Raw genomic sequence first — 16785 nt, 5'->3', positions numbered from 1 at the left:
ACATATGCAAAGCCATCGCTTGAAGTTGAAACTATATTTTTTATTGATGATTTATAATGCTATTTAATCATTATTCATCTGTATGATAATCACGTTACTATTAAAAAAGGTTTGAAAAAAGTATAACTTCCATTTGTCAGTTGTGCTTGAAATAAATGAAAATATTTAAAGTTCGATTAAAATCATTTTTCAGTTGTGAATGTGGTTCTGCACTTAAACATTTCTGATTCTCATCAATCAAAACAGTGAGGAAGCCTCATTACTGCCATCTAGCTTTTGTTAGTCTAACATCACTGTGACAACACTATACTATGAAAACAAATACCAGATAGTTCAACGGACTTTCAATTTATTCATTTTAGCTGGAAAATTTCACATCCATAAATAAATAAAGTTCTTGAGGTCTCGTTCATCATTTGAACATGATTGAATTTAGAAAGTATTTTGAGTCTATCCAACTTATTGTCATAAACAATAAGAAATGTGCACATACAGTTACAATTTTTGAATTTGGTCCAGTACTGAGTGAGATCACTGCAGCCGGCAGCTGCAAAACAGGCTGCAATGTAATCCTTTGAGGCAATAGCGCACCGTTAATGTATGTCCATTAAAAATGCTTGTTTTTGCCATTGTCCAGCTCAGAATGTTATTATAAGTGTCTGAAAGGACCATACAGAGAAACAAAATGTTTTTCTTTACCTTTCACTTGATCCCGTCAGTTTGTTGAGTTGTTGTTGAAATCAGCTTAATATTCATCCATGAAAGATTTGGAGAGAGGAGTGCCAAGAGGAGTTTGTTGTGTTGGAGTATTGAAAGCGTAGCTTTGTGTTATCTCAAAAGATTCATGGTTGAATATTTAGCTGATTTTGACAACTCAACTATGGCGAGATCTCAGAATGAGACTTCTCCTTGAGCGAGACTTGATTAGACACAATAACAAACAGAATGGATCAAGCTAAAGGTAAAGAAAAAAGTTTTATTTCTCTGTATAGTCCTTTCCATAATGTTGTCAGACACTTATAATAACAATCTGAGCCTGTCAGTGGCAAAAACAAGCACTTTTTGTGGATATACTTTGATTGTGCGCAATTGCCCCAAAGGATTACATTACTTTGTCCCCATTAGTCACTTAGACACAAAAAGATGGAAAAATAGGGTCCAGGTTGAAAAATACCAAAGTTTCCCTTTAAAGGAGCAGTGTGTAGGATTTAGTGGCATCTAGTGGTGAGGTTGCAGATTGCAACCAACTGAATATATCTCCCCTCCCCCTTCCCTTCAAGCATGTAGGAGAACCTATGGTGACTGCGAAACTCACAAAAAATGCAAAAGGCCCAGTCTCGAGCCAGTGTTTGGTTTGTCCGTTCTGGGCTACTGTAGAAACATGGTGGGCTCTGTGGAAGAGGACCCGTTCCCTATGTAGATATGAAGGGCTCATTTAAAGGTAATGAAAACACACATGATTCTTATTTTCAGGTGATTATACACTGATGAAAACATAATAATGAATATTATATTCCATTTCTGCCAGTTGATCCCCCTTGCCTGTTATATTATCTTTATTTCCTTATGATACATGTTTTCTGTTATTGTCTTATCGTCACATATTCTGTAAGTGACAGTTTCTATAAATAAAGAGATGGGGGAAAAATTATAGCTAACTCTCTTACTGTCAGTATTTTAATCTCAGACAGTTAAGACGTTGAAAGCCAAAGGTCCGACGAGCATGAAGGCAGCAGTCTGAGCTGTGACGTCACGTTCCAGCGTACACAGACAAGATGGCAGCGTCACTGGAAGACGAGTTTGAAGATGCGCCTGATGTGGAGCCCTTAGAACCAACACTGAAGAATATCATCGAGCAGAAATCTTTGAAATGGATATTTGTAGGTGGAAAGGGAGGTGTTGGTAAAACGACATGTAGGTGAGTGGAAGGAAAACGTTCATTAGCCTCCGCATATTGACTCAGGTTACGTTGGCAGCTAGCATAGCTAACGTTAGTTTTAAATAGCCGTCACCATAAAGTTAACGTGAATCTCAGTTATTTAATCCGATCTGTTACTTTCCATAATGTCGATGTAGCGAACGTTATTTTACCATCTTAAAACAGAAATAGTTTTACATTTCAAGCTAGCTAGACTATTAAACCAACGGTCAATTTGCCAGCTGGTTGATTGCTGTCAAGCCCTGTCACTAGCTAACGTTAGCCAGCTGACACATGGATTCACGTCTCTCTCAGATGGTTTCATAATAATATAACCTGCTTCTTTCCTCTCTTAACGGGAAAACTTTTCACTTTGTTGTAATTCAATGGACTTAGCTTGTACTAAAGTAAAGCACTAACTTAAGCTAATACGTTGTCGTTAGCTGTCAAGTCTGCTCAATATCTGACTCGATGAGGCCACAGAGTTAGTGATGCTGACAAAATCAGTTACGGCAGGACTGCACATCTGAGTCACTATTTATAAAGCAGGCCAGGTAATGCCTACAAAGTCACATATTTTTACGACCAAAGCATCGTGGATCTATTTGCCAAGCAGCTAGAAGCATTCAGCTAAAACCATTTAAGTTTAGAAAATGAATCACTTAGCTGGCTTTCTGTAATGCAGCGTTTAAGACTAGGAAAAGAGAACATGCATAACAACAGGCAGAATTTAGGATATACATATAAATATATCACGAGGTGCTACTGTGAAACACTGTCCTGTCCACCTACTAACCTGTCTGTCTCTTATGTCATTTTTCTAGCTGTAGTTTGGCTGTCCAGCTGGCTGCGGTCAGGGAGAGTGTCCTCATCATCTCCACTGATCCTGCTCATAACATCTCTGATGCTTTTGACCAGAAGTTCTCTAAGGTGCCTACTAAGGTCAAAGGCTATGACAACCTCTTTGCCATGGTAAGGCAACATGCAAGAAGCAAACACACAACACACAGAGTAAAGTGTAAATGTAACGATTGGGATAAAATTAATGATGTGTAGTCGAGAGGTATGATTACAGTTAACAGGTAAGCAAAAGTAAAAGTTACACTAGAAAAAACTATTGATGTAAACATAAACACTGATAATTTAATCAGTCAAGTAGACAGAAACGTAGCTACTTTTGCTTACAGTGATTTCTGTTGATGTTTCTTTGCTAAATGTCATGCACCTCATGAGGCCACTGACTGTTCAAGTCTCATGATGATTACACATCTAGGTCTCAGAAGCACAAGCCAGCATTTTGTAAGAAACTGAATGCCCAGAGGCCCTTAGAAATAATTGCTGTGTCGTGGTGCCACAATGTTCTGTGTGTTTGTGAGTGCAGGAGATTGACCCAAGCCTGGGTGTGGCAGAGCTGCCTGATGAGTTCTTCGAGGAGGACAACATGCTCAGTATGGGCAAGAAGATGATGCAGGAGGCCATGAGCGCCTTCCCTGGCATCGATGAGGCCATGAGCTATGCAGAGGTCATGAGGTAAGACAGTTGGATCAGTGCAAAGCCAAACCACCTTACACACATTACAAGTAGTGCCGATACAAGAGATACAGAGTTGCTCTACTTAACTTTTTCATGGCACTACTACTCAGCTGATCCAATGCATGTAAGCTTATTATCTGTTTCCCTCCATTCAAGATCTCTGCTACTTACAGACAATTTATTGTCATAACTCACGGTTCTGGTGAGACTTTTTAAATCCCCATCCTCACCCCATCTTTTAGTAGCTCTCTCACATGATTATGCTTCTCTCCCTTGTGTCTCAGGTTAGTGAAAGGAATGAACTTCTCAGTGGTAGTCTTTGACACTGCTCCCACTGGCCACACACTGAGGCTGCTCAACTTTCCCACCATTGTAGAACGTGGTCTCGGCCGCCTCATGCAGATCAAGAACCAGATCAGCCCTTTCATCTCCCAGGTGAAGAGGGACAAGCAGATACAGCCATTCATTGACCGTAGACGTTCACTAACTTTTATGTGACTTCATAGCCTCTCTTTCTTTCTTTCTTCTCTCGTTGTTTCTAGATGTGTAACATGCTCGGCCTGGGTGACATGAATGCAGACCAGCTGGCCTCTAAGCTCGAGGAGACCCTGCCAGTCATCCGCTCAGTCAGTGAGCAGTTCAAAGACCCCGTAAGTCACACAAATATAAAACAGTTGGAGTTATAACCTAAGCACATTTCAAAATAGCAAGTGTTACTATGCACTTTACCCCGTTATTGAAACAGTAATGTGTTTAACTTTTGCCCCAGCAATAGAGTTTGTTTTTTATTTCCACTGCAACTTGTCTCCTGATGGCAACTCCGTTATATTGTGGCTCAGCTACTCTATTGATCTGTTGCATTTACGCTGGCTCTGCAGATAACGTCTTAATGTCTTGACGTACCCATAATACATTAAATATTTAGAGCAACTCGACATTTGAGCTTGTTGTATTTGTTTGTTACTGTCTATGTGTTGTAACTCTTCTCATTCTTCCACTTGTATCCCTCAGGAACAGACCACCTTCATCTGTGTATGTATCGCCGAGTTCCTCTCCCTGTATGAGACGGAGAGGCTGATCCAGGAGCTGGCTAAGTGCCGCATCGACACACACAACATCATTGTCAACCAACTTGTTTTCCCCGATATAGAGAGGCCATGTAAAATGTGTGAAGCCCGCCATAAAATTCAGTCCAAGTATTTGGACCAGGTATGTAATTTGTATTTTGTGTTTCTGTTGTGGCAGCAGTTGCAAAAAAGTGTCTTGGACACCTTTAGCTTTTTATTAAATGTCACGTGTCTTTGCTCTTCTCCCTACAGATGGAGGACCTTTATGAAGATTTCCACATAGTCAAATTGCCGCTGCTGCCCCATGAAGTTCGAGGTGCTGACAAGGTCAACACATTCTCGAAGCAACTACTGGAACCATACAAACCCCCAAACAAGTGATCTCCATCCCCGCAGGACCTCCCCTTTCCCCCTTACAAGACCACACCTCTGCAGTCTGAACTCACGTCCTCTGAGCTCCCCCCAACCAGCCTCAAACCCCGCAGTAACGGCCTCAAGATGATCCACTCAGTCCTCAGCCCACCACCATCCAGAGCAGAGCGTGCTCAGTGCTACAGCGAGACACACGCTTTTAATGAAGGGGAGCTGATGAAATCATAAACACACACACACATACATGATCCACTACATTGTTACAGAGATAGGACAGTGCAGATTAGTGCTGCCTTACTCTCACCTCACCTTCTCTTTCCTTCATATTGTCTGTGTGGCAGTTGTACTATTCCTACTTTAGAGCATTTAACTTTTTCTCAAAAAAAACAAGAAACAAACTTCCCCTCTTCCATCCCACGCTGTGTCCAGCCTCAAAGTGTTCCCAGTGACGGTGCTGTGTATTCCAGGATAAAACGGCTTTCAGATGGTCGATGTTTATGCCTTGTTTAATCTGTGTGGTTTGGTGGCTGTGTCTGTTCTCCAGTTTGACTTCCATTTCACACATTCATCTCTCACACATCTGGAATTTACATCCAAATTTCTACAGATTCAGGGTGTGACGGCAGGGCAATGAAAACAAACAAAACACCTGTGGTCTTAAGTAAGTTTTGTCCTTGACCAAGACCATCCATGTTATTGCAATAAAGAAAACGAGAGCAGTCTCAAGTGTGTCTTTTCCCATTTGTCACAGTGATCATGGTGTAAATGCAGTTACCTAATGCCATCAAGATTTTGAATTAAGCCCTGTAGGTGGTAGCTATGTAATTGTTTGAACTTGACAGTCTTAATGGCCTCTGTTAATTATTTTAGGCCGCTGTGGTTGCTCCAGGTGGCATTTTGTCGGAGACGGCACCAGATTTATGAGATTCAAAAGCAAATGTGTGGTGAGACTCTTGATGTTTGAGCAGCTGGAAGCTAAATTTGAGTGAACCCCAACACCGCTGAACTCCCAGTACAAGGTTCCCATACAACGCTCAAAAAACTCTACCAATGCTCTTCGCTGTCAAACATTTTGTGTCCACCCTCATGTTTGCCGAGAACTGAATGGAAACACTATTGAAAGACATTAGTAGCCTTATTTAGTGCATTGTTAATTACAAATATATTGAATGTTGCTTGATCAAATGTTGAACAAATGAATGGTGAGCCCTGGTCATTGAATACTGGACTCTGATTGGCTCACCTGATGCTTCATTGTTTTCCTATATGTTCCAACAGAAAGATATAGATGACAGGTGAATTCATCCTCAAATAAAAGCATAATGTCCCCTCTGTCCCTGAATGCTTTTGAGTAAAAATAATCTGTTTTCTATAGATTTTCTTTAAATTATGTTGCGAGTGTTAATTAAACAAACTTGCCTCAGCTGAGAGCCTTTTGTGGTCATTCTTTTGATCTGCTTAATAGTTAAACAGTGTGTTAATTGGAGAAAAGCGCGCGCACACACACCAAACTGACAAAAGCATTAAGCCTCAGTTAACCTTCAACATCACAGTTCAGGAGCAATAAACAAACCTCCCTCTGAGATCATACAAAACTTATGTTTATACAAATGAGAGATGCATGCATGCAAAAAAAAAAGTGTGCCACTTCAAAAATGAACTTCACAGAAAATCCTTAGAAGTATTGTAGGCCTAATGAGCACCACAGGTACTATCCTTCCCTTAAAAGTGTCCTGGTAGGGAACTGTACCGGGAACAAGTGGGATTATTAAACCCCACTGGGATTTTTTTCTCATAAAACGAAAAAGTAAGTTTAAAAACATAAATAAGACGCATTTTGCTTCCAGTAATTTGGTATTTTATGATGTTTTTCCATAGATGATTATAAACCTGTAAGCGTGAAAATGGATTTTGTTTTCATATCACTCAACACGAATGTTTGCCATGGTCCACTTGCTCCCGTTTCATAATTCCCTACTGTACTGAACGGTCCTGTGCGCTCCTTGTGCCCCAGCGCTGCGGCCTGTCGCTTGTGGTCCATCACTGAGCCGCGCTCTCCCTGTCGGGGGCCGCGCTAACGAGCTCCTCCTCCTAGTTTTGGGGATTTACCCCGGGGCGCACTGACCACTGGACGCACCGAGGAGGCTCCGAGGATTACTGCCATGCAGCCGACCGAGCCTCGAGTTAACCGAGCTGACGCCAGGGGATATCAGGGTTATGCGCTCTTTAGCAAAACACCACTGGCGAGCCTAGAGAGCCGCACAGAGAAGACTATACTGCTGAGTGGAGATATGAAGTCATTTCTCCAGTGGTGCCAATTACGCACAGAGATGCGCTGACTAACTTGCACATCCATCAAGACGAAACACTACAAAAGGTAAGGAGATACTTTCTTTAAAGACAAAAAGCATTGGCTCTAACATAATAGTCTAATCATTTAGTTTCATGCAATAACTTAACCCTCCTAATGTGTTAGAAAAGTGTTTACACCTTTAGTGTTTGCGGGTCAAATCTGACCCGTGATTGAATTCATTAAAAAGCACTGAGAAAAAACACTAATTATCATCCAGTAAAATGTTTTATCTGCTAAGTGACTTATTATTCATCCATAACCATAATATATACATACTTACTTTGATATTTTATGTTCCTTAGACCACATTTAACTTACAATGTACAAATCGTTTTTAGTTTAAAATAAGCACAATTTATCTATTTTATTGCTTATGATGAACAGAACAGGTAAATAAGACCCTGACATGATGTGACAAACAAAATAATTCCTAACATAACTTGTTTATATTTTCTTATACGTTGAAATGAGCAATTATTGTTACATCTGTTGCATTATGGGTCAAAATTGACCGCATAGACTTTGCTATGAAAAAAGGAGAAAAGTCAATTTGATTTCCTCAAACAAAATTTTATTTTGGTCAATCACACAAGTGTCATCTCCACCATGTTGTGTGTGTGTGTGTGTGTGTGTGTGTGTGTGTGTGTGTGTGCGCGCGCGCGCGTGTGTTCACGCTGTGCCAGGTGTATGGTGAGATGTGAGAAATAAAGCGTGAGAAAGTCTGCTAAATACAGCTGGGGAACAGGAGATCTCTCTCTCTCTCTTTGTATATGTTTGTGTGTGTATGTATGTATGTCTGTGTGTGTGTGTAGGGTGTGAGTGAAAGAGTGTGTGTGTGTGTGTGTGTGTGTGTGTGTGTGTGTGTGTGTGTGTGTGTGTGTGTGCGTGGGATCATATTTGCTGCATACCACTCTACAATTGAATTCAAGTCAATATACTTTCTTGGCATGAAACATAATTTTAATTTTACTACACAATATGTTTATACTATTTTTATAGGATTTCATTACTATTATTTTTGTTTTATTGTAATTTTTGTTATTCATGTCATTCAAATTTGACCCATAAAACAACAGATGTAACTTTTCTTTAATAGGCATTAAAAAGTGACTCCTGTTACTCCTGACCACCTGTTCACGGCCTCTGACCCGCTTTTGTTCTCATTGCAGGTGCAATTACAGACTTGATTCCTTACAGCTCTTTTCTTCTGAGGATCTATAAACTGGCTGTCACCAATGACTGTCACGTACACGGCCAGAGTTGCTAATGCTCGCTTCTGTGGCTTCTCCAAGCTGCTCTTGGCCTGGAAAGGGAGCATCTACAAGGTGTTATATAAAGAGTTCCTGGCTTTCTTTGCCATGTATACTGCCATTAGCATCACTTACAGGTAGGACAGAAAGAGCTTTAGGACATACTGGTCCCCGAGATGATCTGTGCTGTGATTCACAAATTATTAGTAAACTCTGGATCATTTTTTATTCTTTTAGATTTTTCCTGTTTGATGACCAGAAGAGGTATTTTGAAAAGCTGGCAATTTATTGCAACCACTATGCTAGCCTCATCCCTATGTCCTTTGTACTGGGTAAGCATTAATGGTCATTGTCAAATTTGAAACAACAGAGGAGGGGGCAGGATTAGAGATACTGTATATAATAATAAATATATGAGAGCTCTTTGATTTTTACCTGTTTGGGACTCTAGAGGGTAGTAAGCATGAATACACTGACAACTTCTCATAGGTTTAGGTTTCAGCTCTGGATGGCAGGACCTCTCCTCAATATATTTATAACCTGGGGGCCATATCCATCCATATCATTCTATCTCTGTGCAATATCTACTATTAGTTGTACTAGGAAATATTTGTGTAATACACATTTTCGCAAGGATTCCTCAACAGAGATGGGGTACCAACCTACTATTCTAACAGACTGCAAAGTGTATTTTTCTGCATTTTCTTTTTTCCATTAATTCATTCTTTTCTCTCTTTCTTTGTGTATGCATATACAGTAGGCTAAAATACTTGATAACACTTATATACAGTTTGCAATAAGTCAAAATTATCTGACAATAACAGCTATTTGGTGTATCTGCTGGGAACTATTTTTATTACTATTTTTAATTTTGCTGGGGACCCCTGAGACCACAGTTGAGTTGAGTCCCTGGACCACTTTTAGCTCCTCCTTCAAGGTCTGATGTAAACACCTGCATCTCCTCTCCACTGGTGCGAGCAGGTTTCTATGTGACCCTGGTGGTGAACCGGTGGTGGAGCCAGTACACCAGCATCCCGCTCCCTGACAGGCTCATGTGCGTCCTGTCAGGGGGTCTCCAGGGGAGCGATGAGCGAGGCCGCCTGTTGAGACGCACCATGATGCGCTACGCCAGTCTGTCGTCCCTGCTCATCCTGAGATCTGTAAGCACAGCTGTCTTCAAACGTTTCCCCACCATGGACCATGTAGTAGAGGCTGGTGAGTGTGTAAGGACAGGGGAGGCAATGGGGATGGTGGGGCTCAGCCTTAGTTATGTTATACGGGTGTTCGTGTTATTGTGTCCACCCCTGTGCTGTTACTGTACAAAAAAAACCCCAACCTTAAATCATTTGTTTGTTTGTTGGCTTCTGTTCTACATTACAACCTATCTGAGTTTGTCAGCTTGACTTTTCTCATACTGTACTCAAAACGTGACAGGAAGCAATGTGATCAGTCACACGCTCACGTCATGAGAGTGTGTTTCTTCCTCTCCTGAACATTCCCTACACCAGCAAGTGCAGCAGAAATCACAGAGACAGGCACATCATGAAACTCACTGGTGATAAACAAAAGATATCAAATGTCTGCAGCAAGCTCATAAGACACTGGTGTGGCAATCCCCTCCTCAATGTTTTCTGAGTTAAACCTGTTGCATCTTTTGGTGAAATCAAAGTTTGATTTACACTGTGACATTGTTTTACAAAGTCACAAACATTATGTCAGAGTGATGTGATAAGATAGAGCTAAGACATCTTCACTGAACACATTCAATCAGTTCTCGCTCACTTTATGTCAACTTCTTTGGACAAATAACATCTGACTCAAAGAAAAGTTCAGGCTTAGGACAAATGACACTGATTTGATGTGATGTCTTGTTGTATTCCTACCTACATGCCAGCTTTGAAATGAAATTGAAATGAAATGAGTCGTGAAGTTATTAGTCTGCTGTTTCCTTTTGAACAAAATCATTGTGCAGGATTCATGACGAGAGAGGAACGGAAGAAGTTTGAGGGCCTCCACTCGCCTTATAACAAATACTGGATCCCCTGCGTTTGGTTCACCAACCTGGCTGCTGTGGCACGTGGCGAGGGCAGGATCAAAGATGATCACACACTAAAACTGCTGCTGGAGGTGCACCATTACACACACACACACACACACACAGGTGTACTGATTTATAAGTGAAACTACGGTTCTTGCGTAGATTGGTTTAAGATGTATATTCACACAGTTATACAGTTAAATGATCTCAGACAGCTTAATGTTTGTGTGTGAACAGGAGCTGAATGCGTTCAGAGGGAAGTGCAGCATGCTGTTTCATTATGACATGATCAGTGTTCCCCTGGTCTACACTCAGGTAAGCAGCTTGGGAAGTGGCACGCTGGAGGTGGAGAAGCCATGGTAAATTGCATTTGAAAGTAACCCAACACTGAAACACCTAACTATCCTAGATAACTGAACAATACTTAAAGATCCCCTCCAGACATGTAATAAGACATAAAAATACTCTTCTTGGAACAATAATGTGTGTCTGATATGGTTTTTCCACAAAAAAAAGTGTAATTACCACGTTAAAATCCTTAAATTGACATCTTCTCCTTCTCTCTCATTTAAAATGACAGAATCTAATAGAATGCAAATATATTTCTTTTCAAAAGCTTAATTGCAGAACATAAGACATCGCCTACTTCAATATAAAAGTCATTCTCAGTGTTTGTGCACTGGGGGGTTCAGGTTTCCACATCAAACTAGTGTAAATTGCACACTGGACCACAATTGGCTTCAAAAAAAGTTGTGAAGCCACAAATCATGCTCAGGGGCCTGCCCCTTAAAATCAGATTTTTAATGAGTACAGAGAAACTTTCCACGTTCAACAGATGAAAGTGAAAACAAACTCTGCACATACATCATTCTGCACCATGAAGTTCAAAGATCCAACTGTAGGAACAAGAAGAAGAACACATTAATGAGTGCAGGGGGACGTAAAGGTTTATGTTATGACCATCTGTTAGGATTATGTCAGTTTTCACCAACAGTTTGCTTAGTTGAATGGCTCTCTTTACTGCAGTTCCTATGAGCCTTGGTGACCGTTGCAGTGGAGAGGATGCCACTCAGAAGTGTGTATCAGGAATGTAGCGTACTGAGAATGATTTATTATCAGGAATAAAACACTGCACCATAGCTGCTAAATTGATCTCCGAAAGTAGATCTGAAGCATCTAAATTGAAGCTGATAAAGTTCTGCAAACTGTCACTGCCTTTAGTGGTGTGCAGAGCAGATTTTAAAGCTCAGTAACTACGTTTCTGACTGCAATGCTCCTTCGCTCCTGAAATTTTTATATACACATGGTTTGTTGATAAGAAGTGAAAGGTACAAAACCTTTCACTTTTTATCAACAAACCACATTTTTTTCAACACAGCTGCTATTGCATGATATGATGTTTCAAGCAGAATTTCATGACCATCTAAAAACAGGAAAATGTTGTCTATAGGAAACACAAATACGACAAATATTTCTTTAACCCTTGGCTGCCCAATATAAATCTGCCAACTACTGTACTCGTCTATTCCTGTCTTACTGAGCAGTCTGGTCACCTGGACTTTGCTTTTACAGACCATTTTCAAAGAAAATACTTTGACTTGTCAAAGCAGAAAAAGTACAGGTGTAATTAAAGACGTTAATGATGGCTGTTCTCCATTTAGGTGTGTTGGTAAGGCAGCTTGACAAATATCATTAGCTCAGCTAAATGTAATTAAACCCTCATTAATGTTAGTAGTTGCACCTGTTTGGCAGGTCACATTGTCATATTGTTTGATCAGAGTTGGGTAATGTTACCTTTTATTTTAATTAGTTACATGGTAACATACTGCAACACTACAAGTTCAAGTACAAGTTCATGATTAAGTTTTTGGAGGCCTTTTGTTTTATACCACATGCCATAATTGAAGAAACTTATAAGATATTCTAACCTGTTAGTTGTTACCTATATCTGCCCTGCAGGTGGTGACCTTGGCAGTGTACAGTTTTTTCCTGGTGTGTCTAATTGGTCGACAGTTCCTGGACCCTGGTCAAGGCTATCCAGGTCATGACCTTGACCTCTATGTGCCCATCTTTACCCTGCTGCAGTTCTTCTTTTACGCTGGATGGCTCAAGGTCAGACAGTGGGTCAAATATTGAATGTTCTCCTTTAACAAGTAGAGTGTAAAGATCCCGTAGTTTTGTTATAAAAGTTTCTGTTTTGTCCTGAAGGTCGCCGAGCAGCTGATCAACCCTTTTGGAGAAGACGATGATGACTTTGAGACAAACTGGTTGATAGACAGAAATTTCCAGGTTTCTTAATGCTGTCTCTTTGTCTTAGGCCATATTATTGAATACTGTTTACTTTGCCAATGTGTGAGACTTTGTGTGCACTCAGTAATTCAGTTCTGTTTGCGACAGTTTGCAAACAGGTCTCGTCTTATGTTTCATGTTTTTTGGAAATTAAGTTTATTTCCATTTTTATTGTGGATACTTGATCTGTGTGTGTCTGTCTGAATTTCACTCTGCAGGTGTCGATGATGGCGGTGGATGAGATGTACGGAGATCTGCCAATGATGGAAAGAGACCGCTATTGGAATGACTCTAACCCCAGACCACCCTACACTGCTGCCACTCTCTTTGTTCTCCGCAAACCCTCCTTCCAGGGTTCCACTTTCGACATGGCGTAAGTTTCTCGGTTTTACCTTTTCATTGTATGTGTACTCGACTTGTGAGTGTGACTTTCACTTTGAATCCCCCTGCTTGCTGGGAAAGTCTCGGTGGTGAAAGTGAAAGTGTTCATACCTCATTCGAAAAGTAAGTAGTGTGATGTTGTCAGGTCTGAGGAAGAGTAACAATCCATTATCTACCCTCGATAGAGTATGACACCAACCAACAACTTAATGTCTGATCTAACAGAAATCATTGTGACATTTCTGGTGCCATTTGACAGGATTCCTAAGGAGGAGATGCACTTCCAGCCTCTGGAGGACATTGCTGAGAACCTGGAGGAGTCAGGCAGTCGTCACCCCAACATGGCCCTCTTCAACCGCCTCCTCAACGCAGCCCCCTCCCCCACTGGCCTCATGGGAGGGGCTCTTCGGCGCACCTCAGCCCAGCTTCAGAGGCTACGCCACTCCCCCAGCATTGACCAGTGCACCAGCGATGATGAAGACAATGAAAGTTGTAAGATAGGTAAAGGGGGGTCTCTGCCATCAGGGCTGGGGCAGGACACCCAGAGCACCGTGAGTAGTTTTAGAGACGAGAAGAGCGCCACAACGCCTCTACTGGAGATTCAGTTTGGGGCAGAGCAGGAGAAGCGAGGAGTGCACCCTGCTTTCAACCATGGGAAGCTGGGGAGGGGAAGGGATGGGAGGGGTGATGAAGATGGCCAGACAAGGGACGAAGGAGAGAAAACAGAGAGTACAAGGGGGGAGATCCAAGCTCCTGTGTCACTACTTCCTCCCGCCCCCTCACAATCCAAAGAGACTCCAGCCTCTGCCATTCCAATCACCTCCCGTCACCCTTCTGCCTTCCTGTTTAACCCCACTGCCCACTCCAGTCTGGAGCACTGCAGCTCGCAGCCAATTATCAACCAGAACAGAGCCGTACCCGCCATTCCCAAACCTCCTTTTGGTGGAAACAAAATGTCCTTCCTCACTGTGCCATCTTATAATGAACCTCAACGTTTTCGCAGTGTGAGCATGGGATCAGAACTCACTGGGTCTTAGGGGGGGACAATGGTTTATGATGTTGTCATGAACTTTTGACTCTTTGAAACTATAATGCTCGATTCAGTGCACGTTTACGATAATGAAATTAGTCATAGATAAGGAACCGTGCTTTCATTTTTACTTTGAGTATACAGCACCTTTGGGGCAGTTTTTGGAAATAAGATTGTTCAGATTTTCCCAGATTTTCTCATAAAAACTTTCCAAAACATCCTCCCAATTCACTGCTGACTTTTCAAAGTCAACTGTGAACTGTACAGAATTTTAACACATCATCTGGGACCTGGGAAAAGTTTGGTATTTGATGGCATTTTGAAGGAATACTCTGACATCACGGAAGATTCATAGTCTTACTGAGTGTGGGAGAAGAAAAATATTAATTTAATACCTGTATGTTCAGTACAGAGATTACATGTTTGTGCTAAGCTAGGCTACACAAATTTCATCAGGTTTAGCCTAGCTTTGCATAGAGACTGGAGGCAGGGAAAATTGGCCTCTATCACAAAAAGGAAAAAAAACACATTCCAGAAAGTGTCTTATTTACATTTTTGTGTTTTTGCAGCTAGCAAATCACTAACCAGTACATCCAAGATTTATGAAAGTCTACAAAGCGTCAGTGTCGTCTATTTTGTTGTTGTTGTATTTTTCTTGTTAAATACAGAAAATACAACATAATAAGACAGCTTTGGAGTTTTGCAGGGTATCTTTGATGGAATCAGGCTAGCTCTTTCTCTTAGAGCTTAATTTGTGCTAAGCTAGGCTAAACACATTGCAGAACTACCTCTGTACAGTACTGAAGAGATGCAATTGAAACCAGTTGTTTCTCAAAATGAGAAACTAAATGTTCAGGTTCTTCAGTTAACATCTTGTAGAAAATATTGCTTGTCACTACTTAAATCTGTATTATATAAAGATGTAGCCTAATCAAAATTTATCCTGGAAATGGTGCCGAAAAGAAGACAAATGTGTTAAAACTGTTTTCTTTTTCACTTTATTTACCTTGATTACTAAAATAAACCTGTAAATAGAATGATCTCTAATACATTATCTTGTGTATTTTCAAAAATGTAAGTTAAACAAATAACAAATGGAAAGAATGAATGAGTTAACAAAATAGCTTTACAATGATGGCATGAAATGAGTCATTGTTTTGCATTGTTTCTAATGGAAATTGAATCTTACCTGTAAAAATAAAATTTGAAATATCACACAATGAGGAATGGAACTGACAATCTAGTGATTATTTACAGGATATACATGTATGTACATACATTTAGGTATAATACAGATATAAAAACATAATCAATGACACTTCTTTAGTTTCTATCTAGTTCCAAAATTACAAAATTGTCACTTTAGTACCACATTTTACCAGCAGGGGGTGATAGCGGCAAACCAAACAGAGCACGTACAGAGAGACCTTCTCCCACATCTGCCCATGAGAGGAGGAAGCTGGGCTCTCCATGACGATGAAGGGTCCTACCTGGGCTGCAGGGAAAACACCCTCCTGGCCTGGGTGGACTGCCTCTGCTTAGCCAGGAAAGACTGGGCAGTGCCTGGAGTTCTGGAGTCCTCACACAGACTTTGCTGCTGCAGAGCAGAGGACTGAAAGAGGCAACAACAACTGTCAGCTGTTAGTGAAAACATTATAATACTCTAATGTAGGCATGTTAACCAGATCCTACCGACATCCACTACCACTAATATTTGAGTGCTACTGCAACTACTATCACTGCTGTATCAGCATAGATTAACCTGATAAAATGTCACTGAATGGAGTACCCAGATAACACAAAGTCAAAACAAGACCGGGACTCAATCCCCTTTCGTGGCGTGGTTGTGGGAAGCCAGTGAGGGATAGCATGAACTCTGTCTATGGTCCATCCTCCCAGTGAAGCTCCTCACTGGTAGCTGAGAAGAAGACATCATGTGTACTGGAGAAAGCATAACGATGTCTGTATGTTTCTCACGGCCAAAAGTGAATTTAGTGATTAAAATGACTACAGTTCAGGGGAAATTGGTGATAACCATCCAAACTGGGGTAAAAAGGGGCGTATGAAACATCATGCAAAAAAATCTGGCCTTATTTAAAGTGGTAAATTTGGTGTGTAGCTGTGATTCAAGTGTTCAGAGTGAGTCTGATTTTGAGTGAGCATGAGTTTTTCCTGACCCATTTAGAGTTGTTTGAATACAAAAGAAAAGCTTTGACAAAGGCAGACATCATTTCATCTAAGCAACAACTTACAGTGTTTGTTTCTGTTAAAACGGTTTGATTCACCATGATTGAACATGTGCATATCATTTACCAATATGACACAATGTTATGGCATATCGTTACCTCTCAAATACTTATGACAAATGGCACTTGACTGTAAGTGATTAAAAGTTCAACGAATAACAGTTATGAGTTATGAATAACAGTCACTCTTCCCTTATTTACTCACCATACTTTGCCAGGCTGTAAGAATCAGTTTCTCCTCCTGTTCCCATCTGGACCTTGTATTATCTCCCTGAGAGTCCTGTCCATTTGAAAAGTGTTTTACCAGG

At 40.9% G+C, this 16785-nt stretch overlaps 2 protein-coding genes across 2 annotated transcripts; both read left to right on the top strand.

Annotated features, from left to right (window-relative positions):
- The first annotated feature begins 1727 nt into the window (after positions 1-1727).
- Positions 1728-6313, top strand: get3 (guided entry of tail-anchored proteins factor 3, ATPase). Its single transcript, XM_044346305.1, has 7 exons — positions 1728-1918; positions 2743-2890; positions 3300-3448; positions 3736-3886; positions 3994-4101; positions 4463-4660; positions 4771-6313. Exons 1-7 carry the CDS (start codon positions 1776-1778, stop codon positions 4897-4899), a joined length of 1026 nt encoding a protein of 341 aa, XP_044202240.1. The 5' UTR covers positions 1728-1775; the 3' UTR covers positions 4900-6313.
- A 2126-nt stretch (positions 6314-8439) lies between these two features.
- Positions 8440-15458, top strand: LOC122979081 (bestrophin-2-like). The gene is made up of 9 exons (XM_044346272.1): positions 8440-8630; positions 8731-8825; positions 9475-9708; positions 10466-10620; positions 10769-10846; positions 12491-12643; positions 12740-12820; positions 13039-13193; positions 13461-15458. The coding sequence occupies exons 1-9, from the start codon at positions 8479-8481 to the stop codon at positions 14236-14238; spliced, it is 1881 nt and encodes a 626-aa protein (XP_044202207.1). The 5' UTR covers positions 8440-8478; the 3' UTR covers positions 14239-15458.
- The last annotated feature ends 1327 nt before the right edge of the window (positions 15459-16785 follow it).

The sequence above is a fragment of the Thunnus albacares genome, chromosome 3 (genome assembly GCF_914725855.1).
Source record: "Thunnus albacares chromosome 3, fThuAlb1.1, whole genome shotgun sequence".
NCBI classification, from domain to species: Eukaryota; Metazoa; Chordata; class Actinopteri; order Scombriformes; family Scombridae; genus Thunnus; species Thunnus albacares.
This window is presented reverse-complemented; position numbering and strand designations above follow the sequence as displayed.

What these genes read in the sequence shown, in the direction of transcription:
- LOC122979081 (XM_044346272.1), top strand. Translation starts at nt 8,479, where the DNA reads ATGACTGTCACGTACACGGCCAGAGTTGCTAATGCTCGCTTCTGTGGC. An exon ending in CCCTATGTCCTTTGTACTGG is followed by an intron (nt 8,826 to 9,474) that starts GTAAGCATTAAT and finishes TGGTGCGAGCAG; the next exon opens with GTTTCTATGTGACCCTGGTG. An exon ending in TTTACGCTGGATGGCTCAAG is followed by an intron (nt 12,644 to 12,739) that starts GTCAGACAGTGG and finishes TTTGTCCTGAAG; the next exon opens with GTCGCCGAGCAGCTGATCAA.
- get3 (XM_044346305.1), top strand. Translation starts at nt 1,776, where the DNA reads ATGGCAGCGTCACTGGAAGACGAGTTTGAAGATGCGCCTGATGTGGAG. An exon ending in AGCTATGCAGAGGTCATGAG is followed by an intron (nt 3,449 to 3,735) that starts GTAAGACAGTTG and finishes CTTGTGTCTCAG; the next exon opens with GTTAGTGAAAGGAATGAACT. An exon ending in GTGAGCAGTTCAAAGACCCC is followed by an intron (nt 4,102 to 4,462) that starts GTAAGTCACACA and finishes TGTATCCCTCAG; the next exon opens with GAACAGACCACCTTCATCTG.